The 20,573-nt window shown below is 46.1% G+C and overlaps 2 protein-coding genes across 3 annotated transcripts; both read left to right on the forward strand.

Annotated features, from left to right (window-relative positions):
• The first annotated feature begins 1,589 nt into the window (after positions 1-1,589).
• LOC144482749 (uncharacterized) lies at positions 1,590-12,310 on the forward strand. The gene is made up of 4 exons (XM_078201585.1): positions 1,590-1,634; positions 2,009-2,096; positions 5,982-6,716; positions 10,840-12,310. Exons 3-4 carry the CDS (start codon positions 6,091-6,093, stop codon positions 11,771-11,773), a joined length of 1,560 nt encoding a protein of 519 aa, XP_078057711.1. The 5' UTR covers positions 1,590-1,634; positions 2,009-2,096; positions 5,982-6,090; the 3' UTR covers positions 11,774-12,310.
• Positions 12,311-13,301: 991 nt separating this feature from the next.
• LOC144482751 (uncharacterized) lies at positions 13,302-19,159 on the forward strand. Of its 2 annotated transcripts, none has more exons than XM_078201588.1 (2): positions 13,302-13,437; positions 17,478-19,159. In XM_078201588.1, the coding sequence occupies exon 2, from the start codon at positions 17,661-17,663 to the stop codon at positions 18,864-18,866; it is 1,206 nt and encodes a 401-aa protein (XP_078057714.1). In that variant the 5' UTR covers positions 13,302-13,437; positions 17,478-17,660; the 3' UTR covers positions 18,867-19,159. The 2 variants fall into 2 exon arrangements, with proteins under 2 accessions (XP_078057714.1, XP_078057715.1); XM_078201589.1 differs by lacking the exon at positions 13,302-13,437 and adding an exon at positions 13,922-14,840.
• Positions 19,160-20,573: the final 1,414 nt, after the last annotated feature.

The raw sequence follows: 20,573 nt of genomic DNA on the forward strand, positions 1-20,573 counted from the left end.
CTGACACTCCAAGGAGTTCATCTTCGGATGTAGACGTTTAGAAACATAGAAGAAACATAGAAAAACTACAGCACAAAACAGGTCCTTCGGCCCCACAAGTTGTGCCGAACATATCTCTACCTTTTAGGCCTACTTATAACCCTCCATCCTATCAAGTCCCATGTACTCATCCAGGAGTCTCTTAAAAGACCCTATCGAGTTTGCCTCCACCACCACTGATGGCAGCCGATTCCAGTCGCCCACCACCCTCTGTGTGAAAAACTTCCCCCTAACATTTCCCCTGTACCTACCCCCCAGCACCTTAAACCTGTGTCCTCTCGTCGCAGACATTTCCACCCTGGGAAAAAGCCTCTGAGAGTCCACCCGATCTATGCCTCTCAACATCTTTATATACCTCTATTAGGTCTCCTCTCATGCTACGTCTCTCCAAGGAGAAAAGACCGAGCTCCCTCAGCCTATCCTCATAAGGCATGCCACTCAATTCTGGCAACATCCTTGTAAATCGCCTCTGCACCCTTTCAATCTTTTCCACATCCTTCCTGGAATGAGGCGACCAGAACTGAGCACAGTACTCCAAGTGGGATCTGACGAGGGTCTTATATAGCTGCATCATTATCCCCAGACTCCTAAACTCAGTCCCTCAATTGATAAAGGCCAGCACACCATACGCCTTCTTAACCACCTCCTCCACCTGCGGGGCCGATTTTAGAGTCCTATGGACCCGGACCCCAAGGTCCTTCTGATCCTCTACGGTACTAAGAGTCTTTCCCTTTATATTGTACTCCTTCATCCCATTTGACCTGCCAAAATGGACCACTACGCATTTATCTGGGTTGAAGTCCATCTGCCACTTTTCCGCCCAGTCTTGCATCCTATCTATGTCCCTCTGTAACTTCTGACATCACTCCAGACTATCCACAACCCCATCAAACTTCGTGTCATTGGCAAATTAACCAACCCATCCCTCCACTTCCTCATCCAGGTCATTTATGAAAATGACAAACAGCAAGGGTCCCAGAACAGATCCCTGGGGCACACCACTGGTGACCGACCTCCATTTAGAAAAAGACCCATCTATACCCACTCTCTGCCTCCTTTGGGGAAGCCAGTTCTGGATCCACAGGGCAGCAGCCCCTTGGATCCCATACCCCCTCACTTTTTCGAGAAGCCTTGCTTTGTTCGGCTATTAATTAAACTCAGATGTGGAGATGCTGGCGTTGGACTGGGGTAAGCTCCGTAAGAAGTCTCACAGCACCAGGTTAAAGTCCAACAGGTTTATTTGGTAGCAAATAAACCTGTTGGACTTCAACCTGGTGTTGTGAGACTTCTTACATTGATTAAACTCAGGACAGAGCGAGCTACTGTATTAGTTATTTTCATTTTATACCATGGCGCTTTGGCTTCAGTCGTAATTGAATCACAAAACATGATTGTTTTTTATGCAATAACATACTTCAATGGTGGCTATCTTACCCAGAACTCACAGTGAATCAGAATATGATCCAGCCGCGCAACAGATATTGCGCATGCGTACTGTAGATCTAAAGTGCATGCGCAGTGGATGTTGCTGCGATAGTAGCAGCCAGGCGGTTATATAGGCTCCGGGTTTCCAGGGAAACGGCTTATTCTGGAGGGTAATGGAGGTGACGGGGTGGATGGGGAGGCTTCATAAGCACCCAGTGGATACAGAAAAACCCGAATAATAACTGCTCAGTGCCGCGTTCCTACCATTCGAGGCCGCGACCGCAGATGCCTGATTTGGAAGGCCCCGAGTTGACGGAGGCCATCTTTCTCGGGGCGATGGGCAATAGTGCGCATGCGCGCTGCTCCCTGTCAGCAGGAGGAGAGAATGTTGTGAATTTCTATCCGGGACTGACAGGGATGGACTTTGGAAACTCCTTTTACAGGGAGTTAGAAGGGGAGGATTCACACACAGAAAACTCAACCCAAGAGAAATGTTTCTCGCTTAATTTCTATTCTTGACTGACAGTGATGATCTTTTTTACAGGAAATTTGACGACAAAATTTGAAGGGAAACTCAAACCAGACATCAGATCAAAACCTGCCAGAGTCACTCCATTCATCAGAACCTGATTGTAAGTGTGTCTGTAGAAAAAGATTCAAACATCTGTGTGGCTGGAAATACGGAACAATAATGTCATGGAAGGATTTGCAAAAAAAGGATGCAATTTTTTCAATTGAATTGTTTTAAAGTTTATTTATTAGTGTCACATTAGCTGAGCTCACATTAACACTGCAATGAAGTTGCTGTGAAATTCCCCCAGTTGCCACACTCCGGCGCTTCAATGCACCGAAGCAGTAAGTCTTTCTGACTGGGAGGAAACCCATGCAGACCTGGGGAGAACGTGCAGACTCCACACAGACAGTCACCCAAGCCATGAATTGAACCCAGGTCTCTGGCACTGTGAGGCAGCAGTGCTAACCACTGCAGCCCCATGGTGAGGACATGGTGATGGGTGAGTGTGTGGGACTTGATGCAGAGGACAGGGGTTTATATACACCAAAGTTTTTCATGGGTTAAATGAGGGACGCTGACAGTCAAGTCTAAAGAAAATAAAGGAATGAATGAAAGTTCTAGAAACATCAGCTGAGACAGGGATTTAGCGAAACTCAAGTTGGTAATGAATAGATGAGGCTGTCCGGTCAAGTCAGGAGGGAATGCATGAAATTTTCAGAAACAACACTAAGACAGGACCAGGGTGAGCCGTGTTAGGGGGATATGTTATCTCCAGGAGGGGTGGAAGGTAACTTATTCCACATTGATTTCTCATCTCACATCTGTCTGTGACCAGAAAGATGCCTTTGATTTGATTCGTCCTTTATAAGCAGTGGCATACTACTCAATACTTCAAGGCTTACTCCTGCTCGTAATTCATACATCCGTATATATGTTCACTAATGTCCTTTAGGAAAGGAAATGGGTACGATGGCTATAGAGGGATATGGGCCAAACGCAGGCAATTGGTACTAGCTTAGGGGTTTAAAAAAAGGGGTGGCATGGACAAGTTGGGCCGAAGGGCCTGTTTCCATGCTGTAAACTTCTATGACTCTCAGTGAGAATTAACTTTAGTTTACTCACAGACACTCCAAATGTGGTAACTCAATGTTGCACCATTTGATTTGATTTATTATTGTCTCACAAAGTTTATTTATTAGTCACAAGTAGGCTGACGTTCAGACTGCGATGAAGGTACTGTGAAAATCCCCTCGTCGCCACACTCTGGCACCTGTTCAGAGGGAGAATTTTAGCATGGCCAATTAACCTCACCTGCACATCTTTGGAGTGTGGGAGGAAACCAGAGCATCCGGAAGAAACCCACGCAGACACAGGGAGAACATGCAAACTCCACACAGACAGTGAGCCAAGCCGGGAATCGAATCTGGGTCCCTAGTGCTGTGAGGCAGCAGTGCTAACCACTGTGTCACCATGCATTAGTATGAAGTGAAAAGTATTGTTTCTTGCATACCATAGAGGAAGAAAGGAGAGAGTGCAGAATGTTGTGTTACAGTCAGAGCTAGGGTGTAGAGAAAGATAAACTTAATGAAAGGAGGCCCATTCAAAAGTTTGATGGCAGCAGGGAAGAAGCTGTTTTTGAGTTGATTGGTACGGGACCTCAGAGACTTTTGTATCTTTTTCCCGACGGAAGAAGTTGGAAGAGAGAATGTCTGGGGTGTATGGGGTCATTGATTATACTGGCTGCCTTTCCGAGGTCGCGGTAAGTGTAGACAGAGTCAATGGTTGGGAGGCTGGTTTGCGTGATGGACTAGGCTTCGGTCATGACCCATTGTAGTTTCTTGCGTTCTTGGATAGAGCAGGAGCCTCGCCAAGCTGTGATACAACCAGAAAGAATGCTTTCTGTGGTGTATCTATAAAAGTTGGTGAAAATCGTAACGGACATGCCAAATTTCCTTAGCTTCCTGAGAAAGCAGAGACATTGGTGGGCTTTCTTAGTTGTAGCATTGGCTGGAGGGACCAGGACAGGTTGTTGGTATCTGGTCGCCTAGAAACTCAGCTCTCGACCATTTCCACTTCATCCCTGTTGATGTAGACAGGGGCATGTCCCCAACTACGCTTCCTGAAGTCGATGACTATCTCCTTCATTTTGTTGACATTGAGGGAAAGATTATTGTCACCGCACCAGTTCACCAGATTCTCTATCTCATTCCTGTACTCTGTCTCATCATTGTTTGAGAAATGACCCACTGTGGTGGTGTCATCAGCAAACATGAAAATAAGTTGGGGGGGAATTTGGCCACACAGTCATAGGTATATAAGGAGTATCGTAGGGGGCTGAGGACACAGCCTTGTTGGGCATCAGTGTTGAGGATGATCGTGGAGGAGGTGTTGTTGCCTATTCTTACTGATTGCAGTCTGTGTGTTAGGAACTCTTGGACCCAGTCATAGAGAGAGGAGCTAAGCCCCACGCCACGCAATTTGGAGATGCGTTTCATAGGAATAATGGTGTTGAAGGCTGAACTGTAGTCAATAAATAGGAGTCTGAAATAGGTGCTTTGTTATCCAGGTGGTTCCAGGGTTGAGTGCAGGGCCAGGGAGATGGTGTCTGCTGTGGACCTGTTGCGGTGGTTGTGAACTGTAGTGGATCCAGGCAGTCTGGGAGGCCGGACTGATTTGTGCCATGACTAACCTTTCAAAGCACTTCATAATGATGGATGCATTCATATATAGAAGATGGACAGAGAAAGGAAAGATTTACAGTGCACAGATCACAGAGAACTATTGTGTTTCACATGATCCAGAATCAAAATGTCGCTTCTGGGAGAATGAGGTGTGAGTTTCTTTGTGTCTCCCAGATTGCTCCATTTGTACAGGGGTCAGAGACATACACAGATTCAGCTATTTCTCCCATTTTAATAATTTTAGAAATAGCTATGAGGATATCAATACATGTTTTCAAAGAAGTATGCAGTGTGAGGTCACAGCCCCCTCACCGATGGAAACCCATTCTTGGAGATGGGACAGGTGTGTGGTTGGAAGGGCATCGAGAGGGTGAGACCCAGGGTAATGTTCTGGGAACCGAGGTTCAAATCCTGCCACGGCAGGTGGTGGAATTTACATTGAATACAAGTTTGAATTTGAAAGGCAAATGATGAGCAAAAAAACCATTATTGATTCTCATAAAAGCCCATTGGGTTCACCAGTGCTGTTTAGGGAAAAATAAATCTGCCATCTTCACCTGGTCCGGCCTACATGTATCTCCAGATCTGCAACGTGGTTGAATCTTAAATTCCCTCTGATATGACACAGCAAGCCACTCAGTTGTACCCAACTGGTATAAAGTTACTAAAAAGGTATGGAAATGGGCAGACCAGGCATGGGCCTTGGCACAGGAAACGGCCTTGTCGACCCTGCAAAGTCAGATTTAGAAAATAAATATTTGAACCTGGTTGTAAACAGCCTGCTTCAGCACCAGAGTGGGATGGTGTCAGTGTCCACGGGGTGGAGTTTGTAGCGTGGACTGAAGACAATCGTTTCATGTTTCTCACTCTTTAAATGGAGGAAACTTCTCCTAATCCAGGACAGGATCTCAGTCCAGTCGCGATGCTGTGTGACTTTGAGGTGATGATGTTCACATTCACCTGTGAACCTGGTCTTTCTAAATGGTGGAGGTTGAGGGTTTGGGAGTTTCTGTCTGGTTGTAGATGTATCCTCGCCTTCACCTCTTCTCCTCCCACATCTCTTAATCCCACCCATCCGCTGCCTCTTCACATTGAAGCTCTGGTCTTGTATAGGTTCAGACTGGCTCAAAGGTTCCCTTCCCTGAAGGACATTAGTGAACCAGTTGGGTTTTTATGACAATCCATCAGTTTTCTTGGTCTCTTTTACCCAGTGCCGGCCCCACAAATTCCCAGATTCATTCAGCTCCATTTCACAACCTGCCTTTGTGTTTTTGTGGGTTTTCTCTCACTCCCTTTTTTTCTTTTTTAAATCAATTTCACAGCATATTCAAAGGTGAAGATTTGCAGTCGGAAAACTGAAACCAAACATCACATCAGGATCAGACAGAGTCGCCCAATTTATCGTAATATGCGTATCATTGGATTTTGAACATGGAAGGAAAAAGCACCGCTCACAGTGGGGAGAAACTGTACACGTGTTCCGTGTGTGGACGAGGATTCAGCCGTTTATCTGGCCTGTCAAAACATAAATGCAGTCACGGTGGGGAGAAATTGTGGAACTGTGAGTATTGTGGCAAGGGATTCAGTTCCCCATCAGAGCTGGAAATTCATCGACGGTGTCACACTGGGGAGAGACCGTTCACCTGCTCCGAGTGTGGGAAAGGATTCACTCAGTTGTCCCACCTGGTGAGACACCAGCGAATTCACACTGGGGAGAGACCATTCACCTGCTCTGTGTGCAAGGTGGGATTCACTCAGTCAGCCCACCTGGTGTCACACCAGCGAGTTCACACTGGGGAGAGACCTTTCACCTGCTCCGAGTGCAAGATGGGATTCACTCAGTCAACCCACCTGGTGTCACACCAGCGAGTTCACACTGGGGAGAGACCTTTCACCTGCTCTGAGTGTGGGAAGAAATTCAGCCGGTCGTTTCACCTTCTGATTCACCAGCGAATTCACTCTGGAGAGAGACCATTTACCTGCTCTGAGTGTGAGAAGGCATTCATTACATCAACAGAACTGTTGACACACCAGCGGATTCACACTGAGGATAACCCGTTCACCTGCTCCAAATGTGGGAAGGAATTCGCTAACTCTTCTAACCTGATCTGCCATCAACGGATTCACACTGACGAGAGACCTTTTAAATGCCCAGACTGTGGAAAGTGCTTTAAAAGTTTTGGGAACTTGATGACCCATCAACGGGTTCACACTCGAGTCCGTTCAGATGCTTTCACTGTGGGACTGAGTTCAGACAATCATCTCCTCTCACTGTAAACCAGCGAGTTCACACTGGGGAGAAACCATTCATCTGCTTCAAGTGTGGGAAAGGATTCAATCAGTCATCCAACGTGCTGACACACCAGCCAGATTGGAGTTTGCTGTTAATCACATCCAGAACTGAACTATATTTATTGGGGTCTGATGTTAACAATATCCAGTGCAGATTTAGATATTGGTATTCTGGGTTAAAAATAAAATAAAAAATCAACTTTGTTTTAATTTTTGAATGACTGCATCTTTATTTGGGAGGCTGGGATTATCCCCGTTTCGAGGGAACTAAGGAATAGACCATAAGCCGTAGGAGCAGCATTCGGCCATTCAGCCTTCATTATAACAATGATCCCATTGTGATTCCTGCTGGTTGGGAAATGTGCGATATTAATGCCAGTCTGTCTTTCTTTAATTATCTTCAATCCCAGTCCTCTGGTTACTGACCCGCATCAGTGGAACAGTTTCTCCCGATCTGCTCCATCAAACCACCCGTCCCCACCCCCATAATCTTGAACAGCTCCATGAAACCTCCATTTCAGCTTCTTTGTTCTAAAGGGAACAAATTTGGGGGAGGCGATGCCTAATGGTATTATCGATAGACTATTAATCCAGAATCCCAGCTAATGTTCTGGGGACCCGGATTCGAATCCACATTTTGAAAAAGATGAACAGTGTCTGTGGCACCTGCTGGATGTGGTGCAGCACATTTCCCAGGACATTGGAGCAGTAATGAATGAGGCCAGGATAACAAAGTCGAAACAACATTATATTCTTTATGCTTTAAACCTATCTTAGAATTCTCTTCATTAACTGGACCATCAATGTGAGGGGAATTAGCATCTTCTGTAATTCCAGAACCAAGAGACACTGATTACCCAGGGATGTTGTTCTGTAATTTACACTATCCCCCAGCAGGGCTCTTCACCCAGGCTGACAAGAGGCAGCTCAGTGTTTGTGATTTGTCACTGCTGCTGTTCCAGATGTTCAATATAGACTCAAGTTTAGAGAAAGGAGTGGAAATGGGTAATCAGAACTGCTCACGGTCCCTGACATTGTGGTTTGTAAAGACACTGTTATTTCATCTCCAGTATTAGTCAGAATGGGCTATATTCTCCACATGATAGGGCTGGAATTATCTGTGTGGGTGTGTCTCTATGAATGAAGATGTCTGTCTGGGTGTGGGTGTGTCTCTATGTTTGCCCATATCTGTGTAAGAGACAGGGAGAGAGAGAGTGTGTTTGGATCTCTGTGTTTGGATATCCTTATGTGCTGCTCCTTCTTAGGTGGTTTGTCTCAAAGGTTCCTCTCCGGGTGATTTGAATAGAATCATTCAGAGATTCTTCATCCTGGGTGAATCCACAGGCTGACCATCTGCTGTGTAAAACCTGACATCCACACCACCAGACTCCACTTTTCCTGGAACAACATCAAGTGTTTGCTGCTTTCCTGATCCTTCCTTTCCCCTCTCTTTTCAATTATATCACTTCTCATGATTCTGAATTTCAGAGAGGACAGACTCATCCCACTGAATGTCCTCCAAGGACAACCGCCTCATCTCAAGAATCAATCCAGTGAAATTTAGTTGCACATAAACAGTGAGCAAATAGAACAAAGACCAAAAGAGGGAAATAGAGACACAGACAGAGACTGTTCGAGTGAAAGAGACTGAGCGAGAGTTACAGTCATAGTCATACAGTGCAGAAAACACCCTTCGACCCATCGAGTCTGCACCAACAATAGCTACCACTAACTCCCATGCTAATCCCATTTTCCAGCACTTGTCCCATATCCTTATCTGAATGCTATAATATTTCAAGTGCTCATCCAAATACTTTTTAAAGGTTAAGTTTCCAGCCTCCACTACCTTCCCAGGCAGTTTACTCCAGATTCCCACCACCCTCTGTGATTTTTTTTTTCTCAACTCTCCTCTGAATCTCTTGCCAGGCACCCTAAAACTATGTCCCCTCATGATTGACCCCTCAACCAAGGGTTCGACTCACCCGGTCCATATCCTTCATAATCTTATTCACCACTGTCATGTCCCCCTCAGCCTTCTCTGCTCTAAACACTCCAAACCTATCCAGTCTCCTTATAGCTCAAATGTTCCATCCCAGGCAACATCCTGGCGAATCTCCTCTGTACCCCCTCTAGTGCAATCACATCCTTCCTATAGTGAGGTGACCAGAACTGCACACAGTACTCCAGCTGTGGCCTAACCAACATTCAGTACAGCTCCAACATTATCTCCTTGTTCTTATACTATATGCCACGATTGGTAAAAGCAAGTGTCTCATATGCCTTCTTATCCTATTCACCTGCTCTGCTGCCTTAAGTGAATAAGTACTCCAAGATCCATCTGCTCCTCTGATTTTACCTCGTGTCCTTCCTTTCATTAATTATTTCCTGTCTTGTTGCTTCTTCTAAAGTGCATCACTTCGCACTTATCAAGATTAAATAGCATATTTTTTTATTCATTTGTGGGACATGGGTGTCGCTCGCTGGCCATCCCTAGTTGCCCTTGAGAAGGTAGTGGTGAGCTACCTTCTTGAATCGCTGCAGTATATGTGCTGTGGGTTTACCTACAATGCGGTTAGGGAGGGAATTCCAGGATTTTTACCCAGTGACTGTGAAGGAATGCTGATATATTTCAAAGTCTACCACTGTTCTGCCCATGTGACCAACCCAACTATATCTTGCTGCAACCTACGACAGAGTGGGGTAGACTCTAAAAGGACCCTGGGTCTCTGGAATGCTCGTCCAGTAACAATCCCACCATGCACATTGGTAGATGTATCAGTTGGTTTAATAATTTTATATATTAACCCGATAGTTCTGATTGTAATTGGATGACAAAATACAATTTTGTGTTGAATATTATCTCCTTCCTATGGCGGTGCTCTTACCCAGCATTCGCAGCGAGAGAGAATGTGCCGTATTGTCACAATAGCAGCCGCTTGCGCAGGCGCAGTACCTGATTCCGAGTGGAGCATGCGCTGTGCGGATTCGGACTGGCCCATGCGCAGTGTGGGTGCTGGAGCTGCAGGGAGGCGGGTGCAGGGGCTTCAGAAACAGCCAGTGAAGGAGGCCTCAAACCCAGAATAAGAAACCCCCCGGGCCCGAGTTTGCACCGACCCGGAGGGTAATTGCAGCACCTCTACAATCGGGGAGCTGGTGGTGATATCAGTGACACAGCCTAATGTTCTGGGGATGGGTTCAAATCCCATCATGGAGCTGGGGGGAATTTAAATAGAATTCATAAAATGCTGGAAAATCTGGAATATAATTTCACTTGAGTAACCATTACAGCTGTGAACAATTAAAAAAAACCCATCCTGTTTATTCATGGGAATCTGCTGTCTCTCCATAGACTTGTCAACATGCGATTCAGTCTCTAACTGCGTTCCTCAGGGGCAGGAAATAAATGCTGGTCTTGGCAATAAAACCCACATCACATGAAATAGTGAAGGAGAAACACTGATAGACTTGGGTTAATGGCTGTCATCTTTCTCGGGGGCAGGACACAGGCACGGCTATCACTGTCTCTGTGAGAAAATGTGAATTTCTATCCTGGACTGACATTGATAGATTTTGGAGTCTCCTTTTCCAGAGGGTGAGAAGGGGAGGATTTACACACTAAACTCAAACCAAGAGAAATATTTGCTTCAATTTTTAACTTTGGACTTTTTCTTATAGGATATTAGAAGTGCAGGAGTGGAAGGGAGAAAACTCAAACCAAACATCGCATCAGGATCTGACGCTATCACCTAAATTATTGTAATCTCAATATCATTGGGTTTTGAACATGGAAGGGAAAAGCACGGTTAACACTGGAGAGAAACCGTACACGTGTTCTGTGTGTGGACGAACATTTAGCCGATCATCTGGCCTGTTGAAACATAAATGCAGTCACAACAAGGAGAAACAATGGAAATGTGGAGACTGTGGGAAGAGATTCAGATTTCCATCTGAACTGAAAACTCATCGACACAATCACACTGGAGAGAGACCATTCACCTGCTCTGAGTGTGGGAAGGGATTCACTACCTCATCCATCTTGCTGACACACCGGCGAGTTCACACTGGGGAGAGACCGTTCACCTGCTCCAAGTGTGGGATGGGATTCATTTGTTCATCCCATCTGCTGAAACACCGGTGGGTTCACACTGGGGAGAGGCCATTCAACTGTCATGAGTGTGGGAAGGGATTCGCTACCTCATCAATCCTGCTGACACACCAGAGAGTTCACACTAGAGAGAGACCATTCAGATGCTCTGATTGTGGGAAGGGATTCCCTACCTCTTCTATCCTGCTGAAACACCAGCGAGTTCACACTGGAGAGAGGCCGTTCACCTGCTCTGAGTGTGGAAAGGGATTCACTGATTCATCCGACCTGCTGAAACACCAGAGAATTCATAACAGGGAGAGGCCATTTATCTGCTCCGAGTGTGGGAAGAGATTCACTCAATCCTTCAACCTCCTAAAACACCAGCGAGGTCACACCGGAGAGAGGCCGTTCACCTGCTCTGAGTGTGGGAAGGGCTTCAGTCAGTCAGTCATCTTGTTGAAACACCAGCGAGTTCACACTGGGGAGAGGCCATTCACTTGCTCCAGTTGTGGGAAGGGATTTATTGATTCATCCACCCTGCAGAGACACCAGCGAGTTCACACCGGGGAGAGACCATTCACCTGCTCTGATTGTGGTAAGAGATTCAGTCAATCATCCAACCTGGTAAAGCACCAGCGAATTCACACTGGGGACAGGCCATTCACCTGCTCTGTGTGTGGGAAGGGATTCACTCAGTCACCTCACCTGCTGAAACACCAGCGTGTTCACGAGTGACTGCAAGGACTGGAGTTTGCTCTTAATCACATCAAGGTCCTGACTATTTTCATTGGTGTCTGTTTCTGCTGATAAATCCGAGCCCAGTTGGAAGGTTTATATTTTGGGTGGAACTCAAATACACAAGCTTTATGTTCAACACAGTGTGATGAATGCTTTTAATACCTCAAACATGTTAGTTCCATTTGAAGGGCTTCCCCCTCTCCCGTCTCCTCCATCCTCACCTCCAACAACAAGTGTGAGGAGCTCATGGAGCTTCTTTGTCACCAAGATTGAGACAATCTGATCAGCTGCCTCTGCTCCTTCCCTCTCTTCCATTCGCCCACCGGGCCAAACTGTCTTTAAATTTCCTTCTGGCCTGACTCTTGAACTCATAAATACAAACAGGAAGTGCTGTAAAAACACAGCGGGTCTGACAGCACCTCTGGCGAGAGAAACAGATTTAATGTTTTGGGAGGCACGGTAGCACAGTGGTTAGCACTGCTGCTTCACAGCGCCAGGGACCCAGATTTGATTCCCGGCTTGGGTCACTGTCTGTGTGGAGTTTGCACATTCTCCCCGTGTCTGCGTGGGTTTCCTCCCACATTCTGAAAGACGTGCTGGTTAGGCGCATTGACCCGAACAGCTTGTCTGGACTTGCAGAATCTCACTGGCTGTCCTGTCTGGAGACAATACACATCTCTTTAACGTGTGCTTAATGCTCCCTCCATTCACATTGTTTGTACCTTTAAGACTTGATTATCTGTAAAGACTGCATTCCAATCATTATTCTGTAAATTGAGTTTGTGTCTCTGTATGCCCTGTTTGTGAGCATTTCTCCACTCCACCTGACGAAGGGGCAGCGCTCCAAAAGCTAGTGGCATTTGCGACCAAATAAACCTGTTGGACTTTAACCTGGTGTTGTTAAACTTCTTACTGTCTTTACCCCAGTCGACGCCGGCATCTTCACATCATGGATTCAGTTCTCCAGCTCCTGTCTGCAGACTGAATAAAACCAATGGCTCTTATTGGGGGTGTTGGGGCCTCCAGCGGGTGTTTGTGAATCCTCCCCGCCCACCTCCCAGGGTTTCCTTCCTTCCCAGAGATCAGAGTCCTCATTGATTTGAGGCCAAAGTGTAACCTCTTATTTATTGTCCCCCTCCCCCATCCTCTGATGTGAACCATCCTCCAGTGGCTGAGCCAGGATGGGGCCGTTAACCTGGGCCTGTTCCCGGGAGGGAGGGAGGGAGAAGCCCCGCAGCTGCAAACCAGGGAGCTGACAATGATTCTGAAGGGTTTGCGGATCCACAAAGTGTTTCCAAATCCTCCCAGCCACCGCCTAACGCTGACTCCGCTTCTCCGGGACAAACAAGCGCCAAGGACAGCAATGACACTGCGCATGCTCCACATCACAATGCCCGGGGATTGATTGACGGCAGCTCCGGACCAATAGGAAGAGGGGGCGGGGCTGGTCCCCCAACCAATCGGAGTGAATGAGGGGCGGGACTGGAGGACCGAGCGGGAGCGGCTGGTCCTCCAACCAATCGCACTGAATGAGGGCCCGGACCAATAGGAAGAGTTCCCTATTCTTTGCATGTGAGAGATGCACATGCGCAGTAAGCAACGGCGTTCGCAGTGTGGGTGACAGCAACTGGAGAGAAGTTCCTCTGTCTCATCAGCAGCCGGTAAGGATGCAGAAACATAGAGGGAGCAATGGAAGCGGCGGATGGACGGAGAGGGTGTCTAAATATCTGGTGAAGGCCTCAAACCTCGAATATGAGCCCGTAGGTCCCGTGTTTGCAGCTTCAGGTCTTTTTCCCGAGACGAAGCTCAGGTTAACGGCCGCCATCTTGATTCAGCGGGGAGCAGAGCGCACGCGTTGGTGTCTTGGTGACGCAACCGTGAGTGGGCGGGTCTTTGTGTTTCTGCTCCCACCGGGTCCTAATGCACCCATCGGGTCCAAAGCAAACCAACAATGAGCAATAGATTTTCAAACAGCTTCACCCACTCCCAGGCTGCACCTGACGTTTGCAGCCGAGAGAAGTTTATGGGTCATGTACATATTCAGTGTGAGAGGTTGCATCCCAGAGTACTTACATGAAGCGGTTACACGGCTTTTGTACTCGTTGGAGTTTAGAAGGTTGAGGAGGAATTTATTGAATCTTACAGGATACGGCGAGGCCTGGACAGAGTGGATCTGGAAAGGATGCTTCCACGAGTAGGAAAAACTGGAACCAGAGGGCACAACCTCAGACTAAAGGGATGATCCTTTAAAACAGAGATGAGGAGGAATTTCTTCAGCCAGAGAGTGGTCAATCTGTGGAACTCTGTTGCAGAAGGCTGTGGAGGCCAGGTCATTGAGTGTCTTTAAGATAGAGATAGATAGGTTGTTGATTAATAAGCAGATCAGGGGTTATGGGGAAAAGGCAGGAGAATGGGGATGAGAAAAATATCAGCCATGATTGAATGGTGGAGCAGACTCAGTGGGCCGAGTGGCCCAATTCTGCTCCGATGTCTTATAGCCTTTTCGTTACACTTCAGCCCCAGGCTCCTCATGTTTACATAGAAGCGGAAGTAGACTATTCAGCTCTTTGAGCATTCCCTGCCATTCATTATAGTCATGGCTGATCCTCAAATTCAATACCCTAATCCCACACCCCACCCCATAATATCCCTTTAGCCCCAAGAGATATATCGAATTGAAATCAGGCTCTACTTCCACTTTTGAGGAACGGAGATCCAAAGAGTCACAACCCACTGAGAGAAAAACATCTCATCTCTGTCTCTATGGGCAGCACTGTTTTTTAAATAGTGACCGCAAGATTCTCCCAATGGAGTAAACAACACTTCTAACAAGTTTTTAGAAGGTATTTTGAGAGACAGGATCTACAGGCATTTAGAGACACAAGGACTGATTAGAGATCGTCATGTGAGTGGCATTTAGAGACAGCATGGCTTTGGAGTGGAAAATCATATCTCACAAATTTGATTGAGTTTTTTGAAGGAGTAACCAAGAAGGTAGATGAGGGCAGTGCAGTTGATGTTCTCTACATGACCTTTCGCAAGGCCTTTGACAAGATACCACATGGTAAGTTGTTGCATAAGGTTAAATCTCTCGGGATCCAGGGTGAGGTGGCCAAATCGGTACAAAATTGGCTTGATGACAGAAAAAGTCTCACAACACCAGGTTAAAGTCCAACAGGTTTATTTGGTAGCACAAGCCACAAGCTTTCAGAACACTGCCCCTTCATGACAGAAGACAGAGGATGGTTGTAGAGGATTGTTTTTCAAAGTGGAGGCCTGTGACCAGCGGTGTGCCTCAGGGATTGGTGTTGCGTCCACTGTTATTTATCATTTATATTAATGATGTGGATGAGAATTTAGGAGGCATGGTTCGTAAGTTTGCAGACACCAGGATTGTGGCATAGTGGACAGTGAAGAAGATTATCTCTGATTGCAACGGAATCTTGATCAATTGGGCCAGTGGGCTGACGAATGCCAGATGGAGTTTAATTTAGATAAATGCAAAGTGATGCATTTTGGTAGATCAAACCAGGGCAGGACTTACTCAGTTAATGGTAGGGCATTGGGGAGAGTTATAGAACAAAGAGATCTAGGGGAACAGATTCATAGCTCCTTGAAAGTGGAGTCACAGGTGGACAGAGTGGTGAAGAAGGCATTCGGCATGCTTGGTTTCATTGGTCAGAACATTGAAAACAGGAGTTGGGACGTCTTGTTGAAGTTGTACAAGACATTGGTAAGGCCATACTTGGAATACTGTGTGCAGTTCTGGTCACCCTATTATAGAAAGGATGTTATTAAATGAGAAAGAGTGCAGAAAAGATTTACTAGGATGCTACCGGGACTTGATGGTTATAAGGCGAGACTGGATAGACTGGGACTTTTTTTTCTGGAGCACAGGAGGCATAGGGGTGATCTTATAGAGGTCTATAAAATAATGAGGGGCATAGATCAGCTAGACAGTCAATATTCTTTCCCAAAGGTAGGGGAGTCTAAAACTAGAGATCATAGGTTTAAGGGGAGAGATAAAAAGAGTCGAGAGGGGCAATATTTTCATACAGAGGGTGGTGAGTGTCTTGAACAAACTGCCAGAGGTAGTATAGAGGCGGGTACAGTTTTGTCTTTTGAAAAGCGTTTAGACAGTTACATGGGTAAGATGGGTAGAGAGGGATATGGGCCAAATGCGGGCAATTGGGACTAGCTTCGGGGTTAAAAAAAGGGGCGGCATGGACAAGTTGGGCTGAAGGGCCTGTTTCCATGCTGTAAACCTCTATGACTCCTCTCCACATCCAAGACCTTTCAGGATGTGAAAGGTTTAAGTTAAGTTGCCTCTTACTCTTTTAAACTCGAGCAGAAGCTAAACTCGAGCAGAGACTGTCTCACTGCTCCTCATCAGACAATCCACCTATTCCAGGTGTTAGTCGACTAAACCTACTATGAACTTCTTCTAATGCACTTATATTTTTCCTTAAATAAGGAAATCGATAATGTAGACATTGCTCCAGATACAGACTCACCGTGTGCAACTGAAACATAACTTCACTGCTTTTACTCCATTCCCCTCATAATAAATAATAGCTTTCTGAATTAGTTGTACCTGGATTTTCTATCGTGATGGATTTTGGATATTTTTTTTTACAGGGGGTTAGAAAGGGAGGATTTACACACAACAAGCTCAAACCAAGAGAAAATGTTGTCTCTTCTGATATGGGCTTTCTGAATGGGATAAGTAGGGAGATGTGAATGGAATGTTTCCACTTGTTGGTTTTTCCTTTACTGGGAACCATGAACAGACAACAAATAAATCAAACAGGAAAATAGGAGATGTTTCTTTCTTCAGACAGTTGTTAGAATTTGGAACTCACTGCGACTGGAAGTGGTTGACACAAATACTTTAGATGCTTTCAAAAGGAAAATATATGAGCTTATGAGCGAAAAGGGATTGGAAAAATCAACTGAAAAGCTGAGATGTGGTGATCAGAATGAGAGGAGACTCATGTGGAGGATAAACTCCAGTAGACTCGATAAACCAAATGGCCTGTTTGTGTATTGTCACAGACAGAACAAACAATTCTCCTTCCCTGTTCAAAGATAATAACAATCAGCTCCTAATGATCCGAGTGACTGTCAGATCTCAACGTGATGTTTCGTTTGTGTTTTCTTGCTGTAAATCCTTCTTTCCATTATCCTGTAAAGGGAATTTACAAAAGTCACCACTGTCAGTCCAGGATAGATATATTCATAGAATTCCACAGTTCGGAAGGAGGCTATTTGGCCCATCAAGTCAACTCTCCGACAGAGCATCCCACCAAGGCCCCAACAACATAACCCAACTTATTTACCCCACTAATCTCCCTAACCTACACACCATGGGGGGAAAATGGATAATTTAGCATGGCCAGTCCACCTAACCTGAATATCTTTGGACTGTGGGAGAAAACCGGAGCACCCGGAGGAAACCCACGCAAACAAGTGGAGAATATGCAAACTCCACACAGCAGCGCTCCGAAAGCAAGTGGCGTTTGCTACCAAATAAACCTGTTGGACTTTAACCTGGTGTTGTTAAACTCCTTACTGTGTAAACTCTACACAGACAGGTAACCACGGCCGGAATTGAACCCAGGTCCCTGGTGCTGTGAGGCAGGAGGACTACCCACTGTGCCACCGTGCCAGCCACGTAATTCTTTGTAAACTTATTTTGCAGGAAATAGAAGAGGAGGATTTGCAGTCTGGACAATCAAATCTCACGTCAGACAGAGTCAATCAATTCATTGGGAGTTGAAGATTTGTGCATCTGAAGGGATTTAATTGACCATCTCAGTTGGAAACTGGTGAGAATCTGTTTCCTTGCTCCTCCTGTGGGGAGGGATTGATACAGCTGGAAAACATGCTGACACGACAGCGAGCTCGCAATAGTGAGAGTTCATTCACCTGCTCCGTGTGTGGGAAGAAATTCATGTGTTCGTCCAACCTGCTGGCTCACCAACTCGATCACATTATTCAGAAGCCTCTTCAAAGCTCTGACTCTGGGGAAAGCATTGAAACCTCTGAGAAACAGGCCCAACACCAGCTCCTTCACACTGACGAGAGACCGTTCAGCTGCTCCCACTGCGGGAAGAGGTTCAGCCAGTCCTCCCGCCTTGCAGAGCACCAGCTCCTTCACACACACGAGAGACCGTTCAGCTGCTCTCACTGTGGGGAGTCATTCAGCGACTCAGTGCATCTCACTGAGCACCAACAAGTTCACACCAAGGACAGGCCATTCAGCTGCTCCCAGTGTGGGAAGAGATTCACTCAGTCCTCCCACTGCACCGTTCACCAACAGATTCATTTTCAGAAGAGACATTTTAAATGCTTTAAATGTGAGAAGACCTTCAAAAGAAGGATTAGTCTGCTGAGACACCAGGGCACTCACACTGGGGAGAGGCCATACGTTTGCCCTGTGTGTGGGAAAACATTTACTTGTTTGCAGCATCTGCTGAGTCACCGGCCTATTCACACCGGGGAGAAGGCATTCATCTGCTCCGTGTGTGGGAAGGCTTTCACGGAGTCATCCAGCCTCCGGAGACACCGCCGCATTCACACCGGGGAGAAGCCGTTCTCCTGCTCCATTTGTGGCAAAAGATTTGCTCAGATTTCCTCCTGCAATCAACACCAACACATTCACTCTGATAAGAGACCTTTTCAATGCTCAGAATGCAATAAGACCTTTAAAAGAAGTGATGATCTGCTGAAACACAAATGCATTCACACCGGGGAGAGGCCGTTCCTGTGCTCTGTGTGTGGAAAGGGATTCGCTCAGTCATCTGGCCTGCTGAGACACCAACGCATTCACACCGGGGAGAAGCCGTTCACCTGCTCTGTGTGTGGGAAGGGATTCACTGATTCATCCTATATGCTGAAACACCAGCGAGTTCACACTGCGACAGAACCGTTCACCTGCTCCCTGTGTGGGAAGGGATTCACTGATCCATCCCGCCTGCAGAGACACCAGCGAGTTCACACTGGGGCAAAACCTTTCAACTGCTCCATGTGTGGGAAGGGATTTAATCAGTATTACAGCCTGCTGAAACATAGACGACTTCATGTGTGACCGGCAAAGTTGGATTCTGTTGTTTCTGCGCCCTGAGATAAACAATAACAATTGGATGAATAGGGGAGGCAGCGGCACAGTGGAATTATCACTGGACTCAGGGTAAGGCTCTGGGGACCCAGGTTCGAATCCCACCACAGTCGATGGTGAAATTTGTATTCAATTAAAATCTTGGATTAAAAGTCTAATGACAAACCTTAACCATTGTCAATTGTCGTAAAAACCCATTTGGTTCAGTAACGTCCTTCAGAAAAGGAAACCTGCCGTCCTTACCTGGTCTGGCCTACATGTGACTCCAGACCAGCAATGTGGTTGACTCTCAAATGCCCTCTGAAATGGAGGGCAGTTAGGGATGGGCAAGAAATTCTGGCCCCGCAAGTGACGTCTACATTCCGTAAAAATGAATTTTAAAAAGTTCCTCAGTATCTCAGTAACCTGCTCCAGCCCCACAACACTCTGTGTAAACACAAGTTGTTGATGATTATGTCCTGAGATCGATAATGTGAACCCGATTCCCGTCGCCCGCCAACTCGGCAACCTTTTCACAAAAAGTAAAGCACATGGGATTGGGGCTGTTGTACTGAGATGGGTAGAAAACTGACTGGCAGACAGGAAACAAAGAGTAGGATTAAACGGGTCTTTTTCCAACTGGCAGGCAGTGACTATTTGGGTAACGCAGGATCAGTGCTGGGGCCTCGGTTACTCACCTGCCATGGGTCTTGTTTTTTTTTCCCCTGTTTATTATGCATCATTTTTAAATTGTTGCTTCCTAAGAATCTAATTTAAAACCATGGATAAGCTCAAACCACTTTGGGAAAATCTGTGACTCTCTGATCAAGAATCTTCCTGACTACTGCATACCATTCTGGTCACCGTATTATTAAAAAATATCCCTATCCAGGCACTGGAAAGGGTGCAGAGAAGATTTTAATGATGAGATTTTAATGTAGAAGGCAGCTCACCACCACCTTCTCAAGGGTAATCAGGGATTAGCCATAAATGCTGGCCAAGCTCGCAATGCCCACATCCCATAAATGATTTTCAAAACGTGTGTGGTTTTTTTATCAGGAAAGGATTGACAGGCTAGTTCTTCTTTCTTGAGAAATGAAGGCTGAGGGGTAACCTGAGCAGAGGTCCTCAAATTTATAAAATGCTTAGATACAGAAATAGTGTTTCCTCTTGTGGGGAAGAGCAAAAAGTAAAGTTTATTTATTAGTCACAAGTAGGCTTAGATTAACACTGCAGTGAAGTTACTGGGAAACTGGAGACAATCAACATAAAACAGTCACTGGGAAATCCAATCGGAAATCCAGGATAAATTTCTCTTCACAAAGAGTGGCGAGAATATGGAAATCACAACTACAGGGAGTGAAATGAACAGTATAGATGCCTTTCAGGGGAATCTCAACAAGTACTTATGTATGATTTTATAGTTCATTCAGGATTTATTTCAAAAAGACTAAAAACAATAAAGTGACAGGAGATAATTTGCAGGGTGTGAGACTGTGTGTGTGAGGGTGTCTGTGAGTCCGTGTGTTGCTTTTCATTGGTGTCACAGAAACCTTCCTCTTTCTGAGCAGACAATCTGGCCCCTGAATGATGTGAATTGTACAACTCAGAGATTCTCCATTCAGAATGACCATGTGCTGTGTAAAACCTGACATCTCCACAACCAGACGCCACTTCTCCTGGAACACCGTGAAGTGA

Source organism: Mustelus asterias, unplaced genomic scaffold, assembly GCF_964213995.1.
Source record: "Mustelus asterias unplaced genomic scaffold, sMusAst1.hap1.1 HAP1_SCAFFOLD_42, whole genome shotgun sequence".
NCBI classification, from domain to species: domain Eukaryota; kingdom Metazoa; phylum Chordata; class Chondrichthyes; order Carcharhiniformes; family Triakidae; genus Mustelus; species Mustelus asterias.

Excerpts from the sequence above, each read along its gene's own strand:
- LOC144482749 (XM_078201585.1), top strand. The coding sequence starts at position 6,091 with ATGGAAGGAAAAAGCACCGCTCACAGTGGGGAGAAACTGTACACGTGT. Across the intron at positions 6,717-10,839 it reads ATTCACACTGAGGATAACCC|TCACAACAAGGAGAAACAAT; the intron begins GTTCACCTGCTC and ends ACATAAATGCAG.
- LOC144482751 (XM_078201588.1), top strand. The coding sequence starts at position 17,661 with ATGCTGACACGACAGCGAGCTCGCAATAGTGAGAGTTCATTCACCTGC.